This window comes from Ascaphus truei, chromosome 3 (genome assembly GCF_040206685.1).
Source record: "Ascaphus truei isolate aAscTru1 chromosome 3, aAscTru1.hap1, whole genome shotgun sequence".
Lineage (NCBI taxonomy): Eukaryota > Metazoa > Chordata > Amphibia > Anura > Ascaphidae > Ascaphus > Ascaphus truei.
This window is the reverse complement of record NC_134485.1, coordinates 75539000-75556515: the sequence shown is the minus strand read 5'-3', so window position 1 is coordinate 75556515 and position 17516 is coordinate 75539000. Positions and strand designations below refer to the sequence as shown.

At 41.4% G+C, this 17516-nt stretch overlaps 1 protein-coding gene across 1 annotated transcript in view; it reads left to right on the top strand.

Annotated features, from left to right (window-relative positions):
- Positions 1 to 17516, top strand: part of CUX1 (cut like homeobox 1) — a 315247-nt gene that overhangs the window by 281097 nt on the left and 16634 nt on the right. Inside the window, exons 15-19 of the mRNA XM_075594335.1 lie at positions 10002 to 10138; positions 11286 to 11352; positions 11929 to 12035; positions 15197 to 15313; positions 17108 to 17191. Coding sequence (XP_075450450.1) covers positions 10002 to 10138; positions 11286 to 11352; positions 11929 to 12035; positions 15197 to 15313; positions 17108 to 17191 — 512 coding nt within the window. The remainder of the gene's footprint in view (positions 1 to 10001; positions 10139 to 11285; positions 11353 to 11928; positions 12036 to 15196; positions 15314 to 17107; positions 17192 to 17516) is intronic.

Genomic DNA, 17516 nt, shown 5'->3' with positions numbered 1-17516 from the left:
TCCATTTAAATTAGAGATATGTTTCAACACCTCCAGATCTTTGGCAGTGCTTTTTGTCTTGCTTTAAAAAATCCATTTAGAATAGTTAATTTTTCATATTATCGAGGTGTTTTGTTTCTTCTTTGATTCTCACATATATATTTACATTTGGGGGGCCTATGTGTGCACACATTTTTCTTTTGTCGGACTTCTTTACAACCCTTCGTTTTCCTCTGTTCGTGAAAGGGAGTTTTGTGTTGAACCCTTTGGGCGCCAGTATTCCAGCGCCTCTGCGACCCATCACGTGACCAACGCGTCACTGAATCTGGAAACGGAAGAGGAGAAATCCTCCCTTTTCCATTTCCCTGTGGGCCAGGTCACGTCCTGTGCTCCGTATGATTGCAAAACCCGCCGTCCCCAAACCCCCCACCCCTGCTCCCGCCCCTCCATGAAAACGAGCTGTAAAAAGCCATCTCACTACATCATGGGGTGCACGGTACCATACAAAAATTCAGGATGTGTGCTGCACACCAAAAATATATAAGTTCTGGTACATTTACTGGTGCTCCTAGTCCCAGGGAAGACCTGCGAATCAAAAAGCGTATCCAATGTAATAGATGGACAAGGGCACTACGGATTTTCAATCATAAAGATTTTATTGTGCCATAAAAACATACAACGTTTCGGCCTGCTGGCCTTTCTCAAGTGAAGTAACATTTCACTTGAGAAAGGCCAGCAGGCCGAAACGTTGCGTATTTTTATGGCACAATAAATTCTTTATGATTGAAAATGCGTAGTGCTCGTGTCCATCTATTACATTGTGCCAAGTTCCATGACATAGTAGCTACGTCTAAGGGCGCCCAAAGGGCTAAAAACGAAGAAACGGTGCAGTGTGTTGTTTTAAACCCCTGTTATTTCAGAGGAACGCTTGGAAACGCTTTGGAAAGCAGCTGTTCCCTCTGGCATTGATCTACCTAGTTGTAGAAAAAAATGACCATTAAAAATTTTGTATACAGTGGAAGCCAAGATGATCGCACCTGCTCATAACGCAGAATATTGTGTTAGGACGCAGATTATCCCAAATTGTACATGGGAGTCAGTGGCCGAGATACTGCAGAATGTCCCACCGTAACGTGCCAGTGTGCGCATTAATCTTGCTACTTTTTTATGTTCTCTTGAGAAATGTGTAAGATGGCATAAATCATATACAGTACTAGCTTTTTAGGGTATATTATAGTTTTATTACTACATGCCAGCCCACACGTTACAAAAACGTCAGTGTCGATTACTCTGGCCATTAAGGGGTTAATACAGTTACTTGAGAATAAATTGAGACCTGGTCCCAAAATGTGTACTTCCTTCACAAACCCATTATAATGAATATTTTTTTGGTTCGCTTTTTTCGCACAAGACGTATAAAACTTACCGAAAATGTTACTAACATTACAGTAATCTATGCAATCCTATACAAATCCACTGAAGACATTTGGATAACAAAAAGCAATATTTGTTTGGTTGGGTGTAAAATGAAAGTCTTGATGCGTTTAAACTCCGTGCATTTTTGATACAATAGTGCTTTTGAAGCAGTATACAATTTAATGTATTTCTAGTATTTTTCTTACCACAAAGATCATAAACTATTCTGCAAATAAATGTGAGTTTTTACAGGGACGTTTAACACTATTTTAATCAGGATCTTGAGAGGCACGTTCCTCATTTTCTGAGTAGTTCAGCTGTGCATATAAACAGCGTTCAACCCCAAGTGTCTTCTCTTCCCACCTAATGTAATGGTTTCTAATTCAGTCTGCGGTTTGTTTCAGTGCAGTAGGAACCAATGGATTATATGGCAATGCCTCCAAATATATAAAATAAACCTCAAACATTTGGGAGCCAAGAAATAGTGACTGTTACATTAAAATAGGTAATATTCAATCATTGCCATTTATTCAAAGTATCTTTGAAGTAATTTTAAGTATCTACTGTATGCGCTCGTAGCACAAAACCTTTCCGGTCATGTGATCGCTTCAGCAGCAATCAAGAGGGCCACCGCCGCCCGACTGGAAACTAGTGGAGGAGGCTCAACTTCCATCCCAATGGGGCGACCACTGAGCAGATAGCCTGATCATCCCCTAATTAACGAGCATTTGTGCCATGACTTACCTGTTCTGTTTAAAGGTCCTTTGGCGTGCCAGGGAATGTATGTGCTCATGAAGTATGTCACAAGGCCGCTTTGAAGTTTAACCCTTTTTAGTAAACCTAGGACTGCAGGGTTTCCCTTTAAATCCGAGATATGTTTTACCAACTCCAGATCTTTGGCAGTGCTTTCATATTGCTGTAAAAATCCATCTTGATTTTTTTTTCTTACTATCTCTAGCTATTTTGTTTCTTATTTGATTTTCTGATATAGATATATATACACACACACATATTTGGGGAGCCTCTGTGTGCACACATCCCTTTCTCATTATCAGCCCGTTTACCCATTGTGTTAATTGTTTTGTAGGCCTTCTTTACCACCCTCTTTTTTCCTTCATGCTAGTGAAAGTCAGACAAGCTGCAAGCCCTTTAAATTACTATTTTGTTATGTAGAATTACCAGTCTATACAGTGTTACATTCAGAGCTTAATGTGTGGGTAGCTAACCTAAAAGCATTTTGTAAAGAATTACCTAATTGTCTTCCTTAAAACAAGTGTAACCAAGCTCAAAACAAAGATTTGGCTGCTTTTGTTTCTTGGGGCCTCAATGAGGGGGGAGGTTTGCCTATCAAATGTTTTTTTTTTTTTTTTCCTACCCTTATCTCACATTATCATTATAAGAGATAATAAAGACAAGGGAGGATGAGATAGGGTGGCTTTATCTGTGCAAACTCTTGTGGAACACACACTGACATCAGAGAAAGGGAGTAGTAGCTGGAGGAAATCGGACCCCGCACCAACCATGCTTACAAACAAATTGTCCAGATGTCTAAAAAAAAAAATACTAATAGGTGTCGGAAATTGCTAAAAAAAGGTATCAATCACACGTTTGGCCCTTGGACATGCTGCTGCCATGCGTAGACATTGGTCCTAGGAGAAGGCTATGCCTTTAAATTCAATCTAATTTAGGAGCCTAAAGTACAGGGAATGTGTCCTTGTGAATGTCAGAAGGAGTTGACACTAGGTTTTAAATTGGATTCCCCTGCCTCAAATGCTACAATATATCCCCATTAGAGCAGTTCTTCCCACACGGCTACTTTGTGCCAGCAGCGCCTCATTCTCCATATGTGCAGAAAATTGACACACCAGTGTTGACCCCCAGAATATGCGGGTTAGAACACACGTACCCGGTGAGGCCCACTTGTCCCCTGCATGGTAATCCATTAGCTGCACTGCGAATTGCTGAAGGGTTTAGCAACCTACCCGTAAATAAATAATAATGTGCTTAAACACATTGTTTTCTAAGAAGTAGCATTTTTACAATGAAGCCGTGCGTATCACGACTATATAAGCTTAAGTAGAGAATATTTTCAAAATGAGCATATTTATGATAAGAATTTATGAACTCCCTGGACATAACCATTATTTGTCATTGAATACCCTAGAAGCTACTGTAAATGCACAGGGCTTTGAAATGGTCATTCTTTACCCTAGGAATGTTTTGGCAGCACTTGAACCTGTTGCATTTGTTGACCATATATTACATATCCTGGACATCTTGCAACGCCAAACATGTGAATCAGATTGAAGTATAGTAGCCACAAAAAAAAAAAACTCTTCCTACTAAAATGTTAGTTATACCACAGTTTAGTTTGATACGACATGTTCATTTCATGGAGAAACCATTTGATTTGTAAGATAAACATTTTCTTTATTTTTTCCGCATGTCAAAAATGTACTTTACTTTTGTATGGGCACTTGCACTGCCAGCTCTGCATTGAGCAGAAGTTACATGTCATAATGCCAGTGTATGTGTTTAATAACACCATCAATTTTGTGTGTATAATTTCAATTTACTTTTTAAGACATAACAACCTATGGTACCAGCATTTTAAAAGTAAAGGGGTGGGGGGGGGGAAAGGGAAAGGATGGATTTTTCTTGCCTCGTGCCTCCTAGAGCCTTATTACATTGATTTGTTCTGAATATATTGCAGTTAAAAAGAGTTGGATTTCCTACAGTGTTCTTCTTGGTTCTTAGAATACTTCGCTATAAATTCAGGGCTGGTTGTAATGCAGGAAACGGAAATATACTAAGATGTGTAGCTCGAAGAACCTTTTGGTCTGTACGAAAGCAATTATATATATTCTGTTTATATTAAGGTGTGACAATTGGAAAAAGGCACTTTGTTTTCTGGACTTCCAAATGTTGATGAGATATCACACAAAAAAAAGTATGTTCTTTGAATACTCCAGTTTTGTTTTGTCAGGTGTAATTAATGTTGAAGTTCTCTTTTTAGAGTGTTACAGACAATGCCCACCGATGTTTTCCCTGCCATCGCAGCCTATGCATTTATACATCTGACTGAAGCAGCATTGCAGGTTTATGCCATTAAAATAACAAAAAATTTAAACATTTTACAGTACACCAAGATATAAAAGCAATTCCACAATGCACGTTGGTGTTACAAGTAAAATATTGTTTTTATCATTTTTAATTGGTGTTCTTTTCTTTTTCTTTTTTAATTGTGCATTCATTTTAAGAAACAAAAAGATATTGAACGAAAAAAAACGGGAATGTGCAAATTTAAAATGAGGCCTTGGTGACGCAACCTTTTCAGAGTTTCTGTTGTTGTGCAATTGGATTGTCTTCAGCAGAAAGAAATAGTCGACAGTAATAGGTAATGGACGCTTGAAAATACAGTAGTGTTAACCCAAGTTTCATCAAACCTGCAATGTTGCTTCAAAGACAGCAGGCGCCGTGCCTCCCATGTTCTATAATGACTGCATTGCAAATCCACTTACGTTAGGACAGAAGTGTGAGCATACATCCAAAGCCAAGGCTAACTAACCTCTTACAAGAAAAACAAACAAACATTTCTTCATGTCCCTTTTTACTTGGTATGAAATTAACTCTTTATATTTGTGCAATAACTACTTGCCATGAAGATGGGTGCAGCTTTTTAATTCCCTGACTACTAACACAGCACAAGATGAACTCAGAAGAAGTGACGTACTCACTACTTTTTTTTTTTCTTTCTCCTGAGAACTTTTGAATAAGCTCAGTTCCCCCCCGTGTATTGTGGTGTCTGACATTTTTAGCAGTATTTTATATTTTTGCTGTATTGCATTAAGTCTTAGACGTTTATAGAGCTTGTTTGTTATTCACAATCACAGATTTTAAAAAAAGAAAATCCTCACAAAGACCCAACTGACCAAAAAAAAAGTGTCATTTTTGTACACGTAGCTTTGAGAAGCCCATGTTGTGTTGCTGTGATTCATCTTTTGTAACCTTTTCTTTCTTGGTATTTGTTTATACATATAGTACAAGTTTGTATGGCTGGCGACAGTGGGAATAGATGTCCCGTCAGCAGAATGGCATTGTTCTGTCTTTGTTTGAGTAGCCATTATGTTTGTTCTCAGCACTGTACAACGGTCCCTATATGATATGGAGAAGCAATATCACTGTATGAATCTCACACAATGTATTATTATTATTATTATTATTATTCACTAGCACCCTAGGTGTGATAATTGAAGTAAATATCTTTTATACAAACACAGTCATTGGTGGTTTGTCTTTCTTACTTTAATATTGGGGAAGTTAAAACAGCAAACATTTACAATTGAGTGGGATATTCCGAAGATGTATATTTCTATTCTGTGTGTACTCATCTCATTGCAATCTGATTTGTAATCCATGTTCAACATTACCGAGCTTTGCTTCTTCAGATAACTCAATTGGAAGAAGACTGCTGTGGTGGGAAATACATTTATCAAGCTACATGGTATAAGGTCGAGACCACGCAAATCAGTGGATCTCAAACTTCTCAGGGCCTTGAACTGGACGACGTTTTGCAAGCAATAACCCATCCTTCTGTTCAGATATGCAAATGTGGTACATTCAACTTTGTGCGAGTGCAGTGCACATAACTAAAAACCTGGTGTAGCTGGTAGCCCCCGAGGAGAGGTTTGCCTACACAGAGGTAGACAGCATTGAATATTGATTGCCTACTCTGCAGAAGAAGACACATCATTAAATCAATATGGCACAATCCGTTTCATTGCTCTGTGAAGAAATCTCTCTTTTTTTTTTTCTTTTTAAGTGTACGTGAATGCATTTATTGAATATATCTTGACATTTTTCAAGACACTGATGTTCAACAGCTAGGAATTAGAATATTAATGTATTATTAATACATCTTGGAATTTGCACATTGGGTTGCAAATTTTTTTTTAACGATGTCTATTTTATGCAAATGTTAGATGTTTTCTAACCTTTTGAACATATTTGGTTTAGCTTTAAGTTTCAAGGTAGCCAGATTTCTCTAAACAGAAAATATCTGACACATCAGCATATAAACAATTTGTACTCCGTGCTGTGTGTGTGCATTATAAATTCTGTAGGTGGTTCCTCCATGGGGAAGGAAATTAAGAAGATATCTTAATGTCTTATTGACATGCAGAGCCAGGTGCCAATGTCCTGACAAAAAGGGATATTTTGCCAGCATGTTCTTTGGCAGTTCACATAAAGCATTTTTCTTCTAACTGTCTTGATAAATGTGTCCAAAATGAACTAACATTAGTAATAGGTAAAACAAGGTGTTTGTGTCTCAATGCAATGTTAAGTGAAGATAACTGGACACTTTGGTACATGCATTCCAATTTTTATTCAACCACAATACCAAGCCAATGTTTTGGTTATCAATACTACATTTATTGAGACATAAGGCTTAGAAAATATATAAGAATCAAGAAAGAGAATGAATTTGCCAGCACACGGAGGAAAGAAAAACAAAAACCATTCACATACTTTTAATTTTGCATAATATCAACGTCTCCAGTCCACGTCAACATTGAGGAAATACAATGTCTCGGTCCATCATAGTTAAAAACGAGAAAAAAATATATATACAGATGTAGTTCCCTTTTATTTTTCTTGCTGTGGTTTGCCAAGGATAAAGAACCACAGCAAACTCCAGCCTTGGGGAAGGCGATGATCAGCTATTGACAATGAAACAGCGGCCCTGCCAAGTGACTGGGGAAAATAAAGTGGGGTATCGCTGTACATCATCACAAACACATTTTGGTTGTCAACATGCACCATGTTAACAGAGTCCCTAATAAACCAAAATAAGGTAAATGTATTAACAGCAATTTTTTTATAAAGATGCATCAGCTCCTTATAAAAAATATATACAAACAGGAGGCATCAAATGTTTTTAATCACTTTAAAATGGTTCACCAGCATAGTTACGATAACTAAAAAAAAACAGATCCGTCCATATCTGACTCCATCTTCTGTACGAAGTTTCCTGGATTAAAAATGAAGCAAGATACATGAAACCTTGGGACAGGGGCTTGGGATCCAAGCCTTCTAGAAAAGCCTGTGAATACATATGTCTGGGGAGATCAGTATGCAATATGTGATTTAAAGATAATGAGAACAAATGAAGGTACATGTAGTGCAGGACTTCATGCATCCTTAACTGTAGCCAGTCACATCCTCTGTATCCTGGCAGTATCCGGGGAACCGTTCTTCTCAACAAGCCATTTGCCCCAATATTAGAAGAAATTATGGTCAATTAATTATGCATGTGTTTGCAGTTATCCATTAATCCAAACCAAGGCCAATATAAGCCTCATCCCCTGGCCCAACAAAGCATAACATGCAATGTTACACCAATGGAGATATTGATGAACTATCTAAGACCTGTTCATCCCAATCTGAAATAAGTCTGCTACTTGGTAGATCTCACTTTGTGTCTACTTTAAACTCATTCATAAAACAGCAATCAATTATTTGTAAGTAGGCTGCACTAAAATGTTATATGTTAAAAAATAATATATATATATATATATATATATATATATATTTCTAATACCTTCCTCGTTGATCATCTACAATAGCAGTCCCTTGGAAGCCATTATTAAACTTCTACGTTCTATAAGTGAAATAGAATCTAAAAGCTTCTGAATTTTCTATTTTTGGTTTATTTATTAAACTGATATAGTGCAGTTCGGGGAACTATAGCACTCAAACTCCCGTTGACATGAATGGGAGTTTCTATGCAAGAGTGCCCCAATTGGCACTGTTGCAGTTTAATGAATTATCCTCTTCTTAATAGTGTGGAGCAAAGAATACAACTGATCAGCTGAAAGCACTCCGGCTTCTCACAACTGATCTTGCAATAAAACATTGGGCTAATTAGTCCTCTTTCTTCACAGACTGATCCAGTACTTTGGTCTCCACTGAATGATGTGCTCTAAAAATGTCTACTCCTGCTGAAGCAGACTCTCTAAGGCCGAGTTCATAGAAGGACAGGCCGCGCTGAGCCGTGCGGACGCTCCGCGCTGAGCCCCTGCATACTCAATGAGGATGCCTTGAGAGGGGGCTCACGCGAGCGTCCGCAGGCGTGCTGAGGCGCTGGATTTTTCAGCCGACAGCCAAGCTGTTTTTCAGAGCGCTGTCGGCTGAAAACATCCAATCAGTGTGGAGCAGCGTCAATGTCACGGCGCATTGACGTCGGTGCGTCGCGGGCGATTGGCCCAGCGACGTCACTGCCCCGCCTCCCTCAGTCTCCCCCCGCCTCCGATCGCGCCCGCTGGCTCGCTTGCATGGGCATGAATCGCGCAGATTTCAGCAGGCGAGCCTCAGCGTCAGCGCGGCTCCGAACTGCTCACCCCTCTATGGCCCCAGCCTAAGACAGGGTCAGAAATGTCCTTCACCTTTATTCTAATGTCATCCCCACCACATTGCGATTTTACAATGAAGTGTGTGCGTGCGTGCGTGCGTGCGTGCGTGCACGCATGTGGTGGGGGTTTTTTTGCAAAAAAAAAAAAAAAACAGGCTCGAAAGCTTGTAATTTATCAACTACTTGTTGGTCCAATAAAAAGTATCATACCACCTACTCCCTCTCACTCCTTTGTTAGTACATGGAAGGAAGGACCAACATGGCTGCCCGTCCTTTTAAAAAATCTCATGTTATCTTGGTAAGTCACAAAAAGTTTGCCTTTGTGCCAACTTTCTAAACAAATTGCAAATACATTCACACCACAAACTTGGGACAACTTTGCACATCTCTATAACACTGTACCATATCCAATTAGATTATACGCACTGTGGGGCAGGACTCTCTGATTCCTGTTGAGCAACTTCCTATTTAATGCACTTGCGTAATTTTATATATTCTTTTTGTACTGTCTGTAATGTAATTCTTTCAAGTGCTATGTACATTGGCGGTGCTGTATAAAGAAACATATACATGTACATACCGTCTGTAATGTCATCAGCTGGGATAATTTCAGTGCACAAACAAACTAAATAATAGTGCATAAATACAACTAGCCTTACACCTAAACTCCTCCTCATCATTAACCTAGACTTTTTGCCCCACTAAATATACATGTTGTTAAATAATCAATGAACGTATATGTAAATTGCAAATCAAATATATAATTGAGTTCAATAGTAATACACATGTATACAACAAAATGATGCATACAAATAACTTAATAATACTATTACATATTAACTACAGTATTCTAAGTAATTGTGTGCCACTTACAGGTAAGTCAGTTGTAGCATAATATCTAAGTATGTAGAATTATGCAGTTGTAAGGAAACAAGCACTTTATGTTCGGACATACAGAATACAGGTAAAAGTGTCATTTATTTTTGTGTGTGTTTATTTTGTGAAAAGAAAGCCATAAAATAATATTACATTAGACATCTGTTGGGTGTCGTCTCTCGTGCTGGTGGCTGCATCTGTAATTATTATTCCATACATTTGATTACAGGTACACAACACGAATCATTCGAAGAAAATGGATGAAACGGAAGATTATGTGCTTAATATTTCTTGAAAAGCGTCTAATTTTTTTCCACAGAGCGCTCTGCGGAGTTACAGATGCAATTCACAGACGCTGTTTCTACCGTGTCTGAGCAGAAAGATCTAATATCCAAACTGGAACATGATGTCAGCACCATCCAATCCATGTCTTCTGTGCAACGTCCAGATGCAGAGGTATTATTTCTATAAATAACAATACTAGAAGTCAACAAAAGGAAATCAGATAATGCTATTATATTGTGTCCTGCAGGTGTACTGCACAATGTCTGAAAAGCAGATAAAAAGCTGCATGTTCTTTATTTTGTTTTTGTTTGTTTTTTGCTTGTGTCTTTACCAATCACACACTGGCTATTTATTTATAAAAATGTTTTACCTGGAAGTAATACATTGAGCGTTACCTCTCGTTTTCAAGTATGTCCTGGGCACACGGTAGTAATGTTTATATGTTGATACTAAGCAGGGTTATGCGTACCTGGAATTTACACTGTTCTGATATGCCTTTTCAAATATGTAGATTAATGAAAGGGTTACATAACATTGACCCTTTCACTATTCTATTTATTGTCAAAGCATTATTAGTCTCAGCACATTATGGAATCTTTGCATTAAGTAACCCTTCCATTAATCTATATATTTGAAAAGGCATATCAGAACAGTGTAAATTCCAGGTACGCAAAACCCCATTTAGTATCAACATATAAAAATTACCACAGTGTGGTATATATACAAAAACAAAAATATATATTAGAGCACCACACTAGAGAAAAATGAAATCATGTAGATGACTAATGGTAAGGGGCTATGATAAATAAATAGAATAACTCCTTAAAAAGTAAATATTATAGGTCCAGGCAAACAGAAAATATATATGGATTTGAATTAACTAATAAACCATTAGAATGAATACTAAAACAAACAACAAGTAACAACACTATAACAAAGGCAAGGGAACACCAAACTCACAAAACAAACAACATACAATAGGAAAGTGGATGGGAAAGTTTTCAATTGAACTTCACTGACAAACGAGTCGGCACTTTTCCATTAGAAAGAACGGATTTCGGTCCTTGGAGGTGGAGAACTCATCGTAGATGAAAATGGGTTTATTTACCCACACATTCGGCAAGGGGAAGGATCCTAAACGAGTCACATTTGGGTTGGGGGAATTTGCTAGACATCATTTTAATGGGATATACTTACAGCAGCATAACGTTCAATTAAAGTGCATGAGGCCATTGATTCATTTTGATCTTCAAAAGAAAGGAGACTTGACAGTCGTGGTCACTTAGAAGTTATAATCCTTTTGTGCTCTGTTGACCAGGGAGCTGATATGAGCAGCATGGAGACAATTCCTGAGCCCATCAAAGAAGCTACTGCTCTTTTTTATGGTAAGTTTTTTTTGCTCATTAAAAAGAAAAGGGAAGTGCAGTGTCTGCATGGTAGAAAACACAAGCACACTGTGCCATATCGAATATTAACGAAGGCAAGAAATAATTTATGCGATTGATTCTTATTGAAGTTACTCGATTGACTGCGACGCTGAAATTTTTTGGATCTACTCCACTCATATTTATTCTGTAGTCATGCTTCGTAAAGGCTTTTCACGAGAATGAGAATAAAACATATAACTAGTTGTGCATAACACTGTGTGCTCATTTGCATGTCATTTCCCAGAATCCCTTGCCGCAGTGGAAGCACTGTATGCTAGGTGATAATGGTGAAAGGCAGGGTTGCAGACCTGTCTAAGACATGTGAATGTGCTCACAAGTGGTATATATATACACGTACACACGTGTGTGTACATTTGTGTGTGAGATATATATATATATATATATACTGTATATATATATTTATTTATTTATTTGTGTTGCCCTGTGAGATCATATTGCAGAGCTCACGGCATGTTATGGTTGTTTAAGAGCTGTTAGTGCATGCTATAATTTTCTACTGGTATTTAATTGTAGGCTATACTTCAAGTGCTCCACTTCCTGAAGGTCAAATGGATTCTCTTCTGTCCATCATATCTAGTCAGAGGGAACGTTTCAGAGCTAGAAATCAGGAGCTGGAAGCGGTATGTTGTCAGTGATTTATTAGAAGTCCCACCTTTTCTGTTTTCAAGTTATCCATACACTCCATTTGTTCTCTCTATAATTCATCTGTCCGGTTATTGTCACTTCTTCCACCTACAGTACACTTTTTTTTATATACCTCCCCCAAATCTGTTGTCTTTTTGGCTCATGTTTTCCCTATGGATTTTACTGTTTTGCCGCTTACGACCTCATGTTTAACACCAGTTCCAAGTCTGTCCTTAAGTAGCTGCACAACATTCACTTTGGTGCACCCTGCTTTTAGGGGGGTGGGGGGGGAGGGAGGCACAAGAAAGTGAACACTTACACAGCATTGAAAATGGGAAAAAAATAAGCATGCCATCACCCGGTACTGCTTTCCCGGTTCTTCTGTGGCAGGAAATGGCAGTGAAAAAACAATAACAAAGTATGAATAAGGCTGCGGCCCCGCTGCTGCTGAGCTCGCTCATGCTTGGAGAGCAGTGATGTCACCAGCTCACCAAGCATGAGCGATTGCTGTCCTGCAACATTTTTAGAGCAGGAGTGGGGGGGCGTGGCTATTAGGGGAGGGGGCGTGTCATTGGCTGAATAGGGTGTGTGTGTGTGTCTGTCCATTTTCTCTCTACCCCCTTCCCTCCTCTCTCCCTTCTCCCTTTCCCCCATTGCTCTCTCTCCCCCCCCATTGCTCTCTCTCGCCGTCCCCCATTGCTCTCTCCCTCCCCCCCATTGCCCTCTCTCTCTCCCCCCCATTGCTCTCTTTCTCTTCCCCCCCTATTACTCTCTATCTCTCCTCCCCATTGCTCTCTCTCTCCCCCCCATTGCTCTCTCTCCCCCTTCCCCCCTCTAGCCCCCTTCCCTCCTCTCTCTCCCCCTTCCCCCCCTCTAGCCCCCTTCCCTCCGCTCTCTCCCCCTTCCCTCCTCTCGTTTCTCTCCCCCCTTGCTCTCCCTTCCTTTCTCCTCCCTTCTCTCCTTTCTCCTCCCTTCTCCCCCCTTCTCTCCTCCCCTTCTCTCCTTTCGCCCCCTTCTCTCCTTCCCCCTCACTTCGTTTGCCCCCCCACACCACACCACTTTGTTTGCCCCCCACACCACTTTGTTTGCTCCCCCCACACCACACCACTTTGTTTGCCCCCCCACACCACACCACTGTTTGCCCCCCACACCACACCACTGTTTGCCCCCCCACACACACCACAGCAGTCCGTTTTGCCCCTCACCCACCCCCCCCCACACACCACAGCAGTCTGTTTTGCCCTTCACCCACCCACCCCACAGCAGTCCGTTTTGCCCCTCACCCACCCACCCCACACACCACAGCAGTCCGTTTTGCCCCTCACACCCCCCCCCCCCACACACACACCACAGCAGTCTGTTTTGCCCCTCACACCCCCACCCCCACACACCACAGCAGTCCGTTTTGCCCCTCACACACCCCCCCACACACATCACAGCAGTCTGTTTTGCCCCTCACACCCTCCCCCACACACCACAGCAGTATGTTTTGCCCCTCACACCCTCCCCCACACACACACACCACAGCAGTCCATTTTGCCCTCCTCCACTTCTCTCGGCTAGAAATCCAATGTTTGTGTTTGCAGTAGTGAGAGGGCATTAGAACACGCCCTCTCTATTCCCATTGGTCAGAGCAGGGTCACATGACCCTGCTCTGAGCCTGAAAGTATCCCTGCAGTGTCTCCTCAAGCACAAAGCTTGGGAGAGCGTGCGGGCATGAGCATGAGCGCCCACGCACAGCGCGAGCGTCAACGGGAGGATTCCCATTCACAGAGGTAAGCGCGCCAATCGCATAGCGAGCTCAGCGCCAGCGGGGACTCAGCCTTAAGTAGAAATAGCCGTATTGGTCCAGTCTGTGATTAATGCATGGGATCTTTGTAAATCAGTTTTGCTGACCTGAGGATGAGAGGAGAACTCCCGAAAGCTTGTCTTTACACCTCTAGTAGGGTGGATAAAGATATGGATGGAAATAGATATTACCCATCTAGGGCACCCTCGTGTCTCCTTGTTCTTGATAATACACACCAAGGGATCCCCCGCCTGCTGCTCGAACCCTTCCTGGGAGATATCCTTATTCTCCCACCAAAGAAACAAAGAATAGAGAAACAAGGGGAGCGCAGATCAGCGAAAAAACTACAATATACCAGTGAAAACAATACACTCTATATGGAAGTGGAATAGGTGAATTATTAAAAGGGGGTGAAGTGGGATAGATAAATATCACCAAGTACTCACACGGGCCTGTGTGAGCAAATGCCTCTCGGGGCTAAACTCTGCAGAAGGTCCTTTCTTGAAGCCACACATCTTCCCCTTGACTGCTGGTGAGTGCACGGATCCTCAGGATATTCAATTACCCTCCACAGTGAAAAAGGGAATCAAAGATAGGAGTCAGTCTATAAACTAATAACAACTAGTGGGAGGATATAGAATAATCTCCCAGGGGACAGTGAATGGGTAAGATATAGCAAGACAAATACTCACATGGGCCTGTGTGAGTTAGGACCCATACGGGTTTAACTCTAGGAGAGTGAATCTGCTCTTCTTTGTGCAAGCGACAGCCACTGTGCAAGTGGCCCCAATCACTCCAAAGACCCCACCTATATCCTCCCACTAGTTGTTATTAGTATATAGACTGACTCCTATCTTTGATTCCCCTTTTCACTGCGGGAGTAATTGAATATCCTGAGGATCCGTGCACTCACCAGCAGTCAAGGGGAAGACGTGTGACTTCAAGAAAGGACCTTCTGCAGAGTTTAGCCCCGAGAGGCATTTGCTCACACATTCCCGTGTGAGGACTTGGTGATATTTATCTATCCCACTTCACCCCCTTTTAATAATTCACCTATTCCACTTCTACAGTATATAGAGTGTATTGTTTTCACTGGTATATTGTAGTTTTTTCGTTGATCTGCGCTCCCCTTGTTTCTCTATTCTTTGACTCTTCTGCTCTGTGCAGCCATAGTGGCAAGTATAAGCTTAATGGGGAATGCTCATAAGATCTTCTTCAGTCCTGAATAACTACTCCCGGGTGATGGCACTCGTATCATATCATTGTCACAGAGAACCACAGGGCACGTAATGATAAGTAAAGGACTATTTTGCACCTTGGATCTCATCCCGGGAATTGGATTTGAATCAGTGGTCCATTTTCTTCTAGGAAAACCGCATGATGCATCACACAGTGAGAGCCCTTCAAAGTGAGCTGGATAACCTGCGAGCTGACAACATTAAACTGTATGAAAAGATTAAATTCCTGCAGAGCTATCCTGGCAGAGTAAGTGGTGAATGTGTGTCCGACCTGTGCAATCTCAACCAGCTCTGATAACCTCTTTGCAGGCAGCGTGTCGTCCTGTGATACAATAACACTGCATTTACTTCTGGTTTACCTTGCGCAAGTATGCACATTAGGAACAATTCTGGACATTCATTGCCAACAAAAAAGATTCAACACTTCACCAGATACCAGAAGCTGCAAATATATAGACTGAGCATCTTAACACCAACTTTCATTATTTTTGTCTAAAACATTGGTGAATATTAACACATGTACTGGCACATGTTGGTGAAATTTGCAAAATGTACAATTGCTCGCACAAATTAAGAATTCTGTATTATTTTGCAGCTTGTAATTTTAATAAGTGGTTTCTCAAATTGTACTTGATAAACACTATTGCACTGAGACTCACAACAGTCTCTCCCTCTCCTTCCCTCTCCCTTTCTCTCTCCCTTTCTCTCTCTCGCTCTCTCTCTCGCTCTCTCTCGCTCTCTCTCGCTCTCTATCTCTCGCTCTCTATCTCTCTCTCTCGCTCTCTCTCTCTCTCTCTATATATATATATATAGATATAGATATATATATATATCTCTATCTATATATATATATATAGATAGAGATATATATATATATATATAGATATATATATCTATTTATATCTATATTTATATCTATAATGTTTTTAGCAATCGATTGTTTACATCAGGAGTGACCAACTCCAGTCCTCAAGGGCCACCAACAGGTCAGGTTTTAAGGATATCCCTGCTTGAGCCACTGAGTGAGCCACCTGTCCTGATGCAGGGATATCCTTAAAACCTGACCTGTTGGTGGCCTTTGCGAACTGGAGTTGGCCACTCCTGGTCTACATGTTGTCAGTACAGCCTGCTTCGTTCATACACTATTTAGGGCAGCGGTGCGCAAACTGTGGGGCGCGAACCCCTGGGGGGGCGCGAGACTGCCGACGGGGGGCGCGGGGTTTACAGAGGCCCCGCGCGCTTCCCGAAGGCACTTAAATTAAGTGCCGGGGTAGCTGCAGGGCCTCTGTAAACCATACTTACCCGTGGCTCCGGCGGCTTCCTCCCGGCGTCGCCATGGCAACGCGGCGTCAAAATGACGCTGCGAGGTCATGTGACGTCACGTTGCTATGGCAACGTGACGTCATTACACCGGAGCGAGGGTAAGTTGGGGTTGGGAGGGGGCGCGGGAGTGAGGGGACAGCCGGCAGGGGGGCGCAGGGAAAAAAGTTTGCGCCCCCCTGATTTAGGGTACTACAAAATTCAATCCAAATAATAGTAAAATAATTCATCTCGCCACCAGGGGGTGCTCATCTCCTTTATTTTGATGACAAACACTTTATAAAAATTTTGCACGGTCAAAACATCAGGCTGTTCGTAGCAGCAAAAACGGTGCTGCTTTTGAAATTACAATTCAACACTTTCTGCTCAGGGCTGTATTGCACGTTATTTCATTATTTTTTTACTGACAGACACTTTGGTGTTGACCACAACATTATTAGTTTCTAAATGAACCCAACATGGCACTTAACCACCGAACTCACAATTAAACTGCAATAACCGTGGGTTCTCTTTGCATTTTGTTAGTGTGCCAACGGGTCAAGTTTTAAGGAGATCCCTGCTTCACCTCAGGTGGCTCAGTCACAAATTGAGCCACCTGTGCTGAAGCAGGGATATCCCTAATACCAGGCCTGTTGGTGGCCCTTGAGGGCTGGATTTGGCCACCCCTGTACTATGGTTATATACTGCTGAAGATAATCAATTTCCCACTGCACTCTGACAGGGTGGGAACAATGATGACACGGAGCTTCGTTACTCCTCCCAGTATGAAGAGCGCCTGGACCCGTTCTCCTCATTTGGCAAGAAGGTAATGTTGTCCAAAAGAAAGTGAAACCGTTACTGCTTTGTGCACCTGAATTGGCCACCCAGATTTCAACACTTCCCTTCAAATCTGCCAGCCTACATAAGGCCTGGGACATAGTAAGCGCTTAGGTGCTGCTGCTCGCTCTCGCTTGCTGCCGCTCGCTCTACCAGGAGCTTTTTGCTGTCCTGACAGAGGAGACAGCAAGCGCTTGGGAGGCGGGTATCACTGTGTGTGTGTGTCACTTGGTAGCTATCAGTGTGTGTTTGTCACTTTGAAGTGTGTGTGTGTGTGTGTGTGTGTGTGTGTGTGTGTGTGTGTGTGTGTGTGT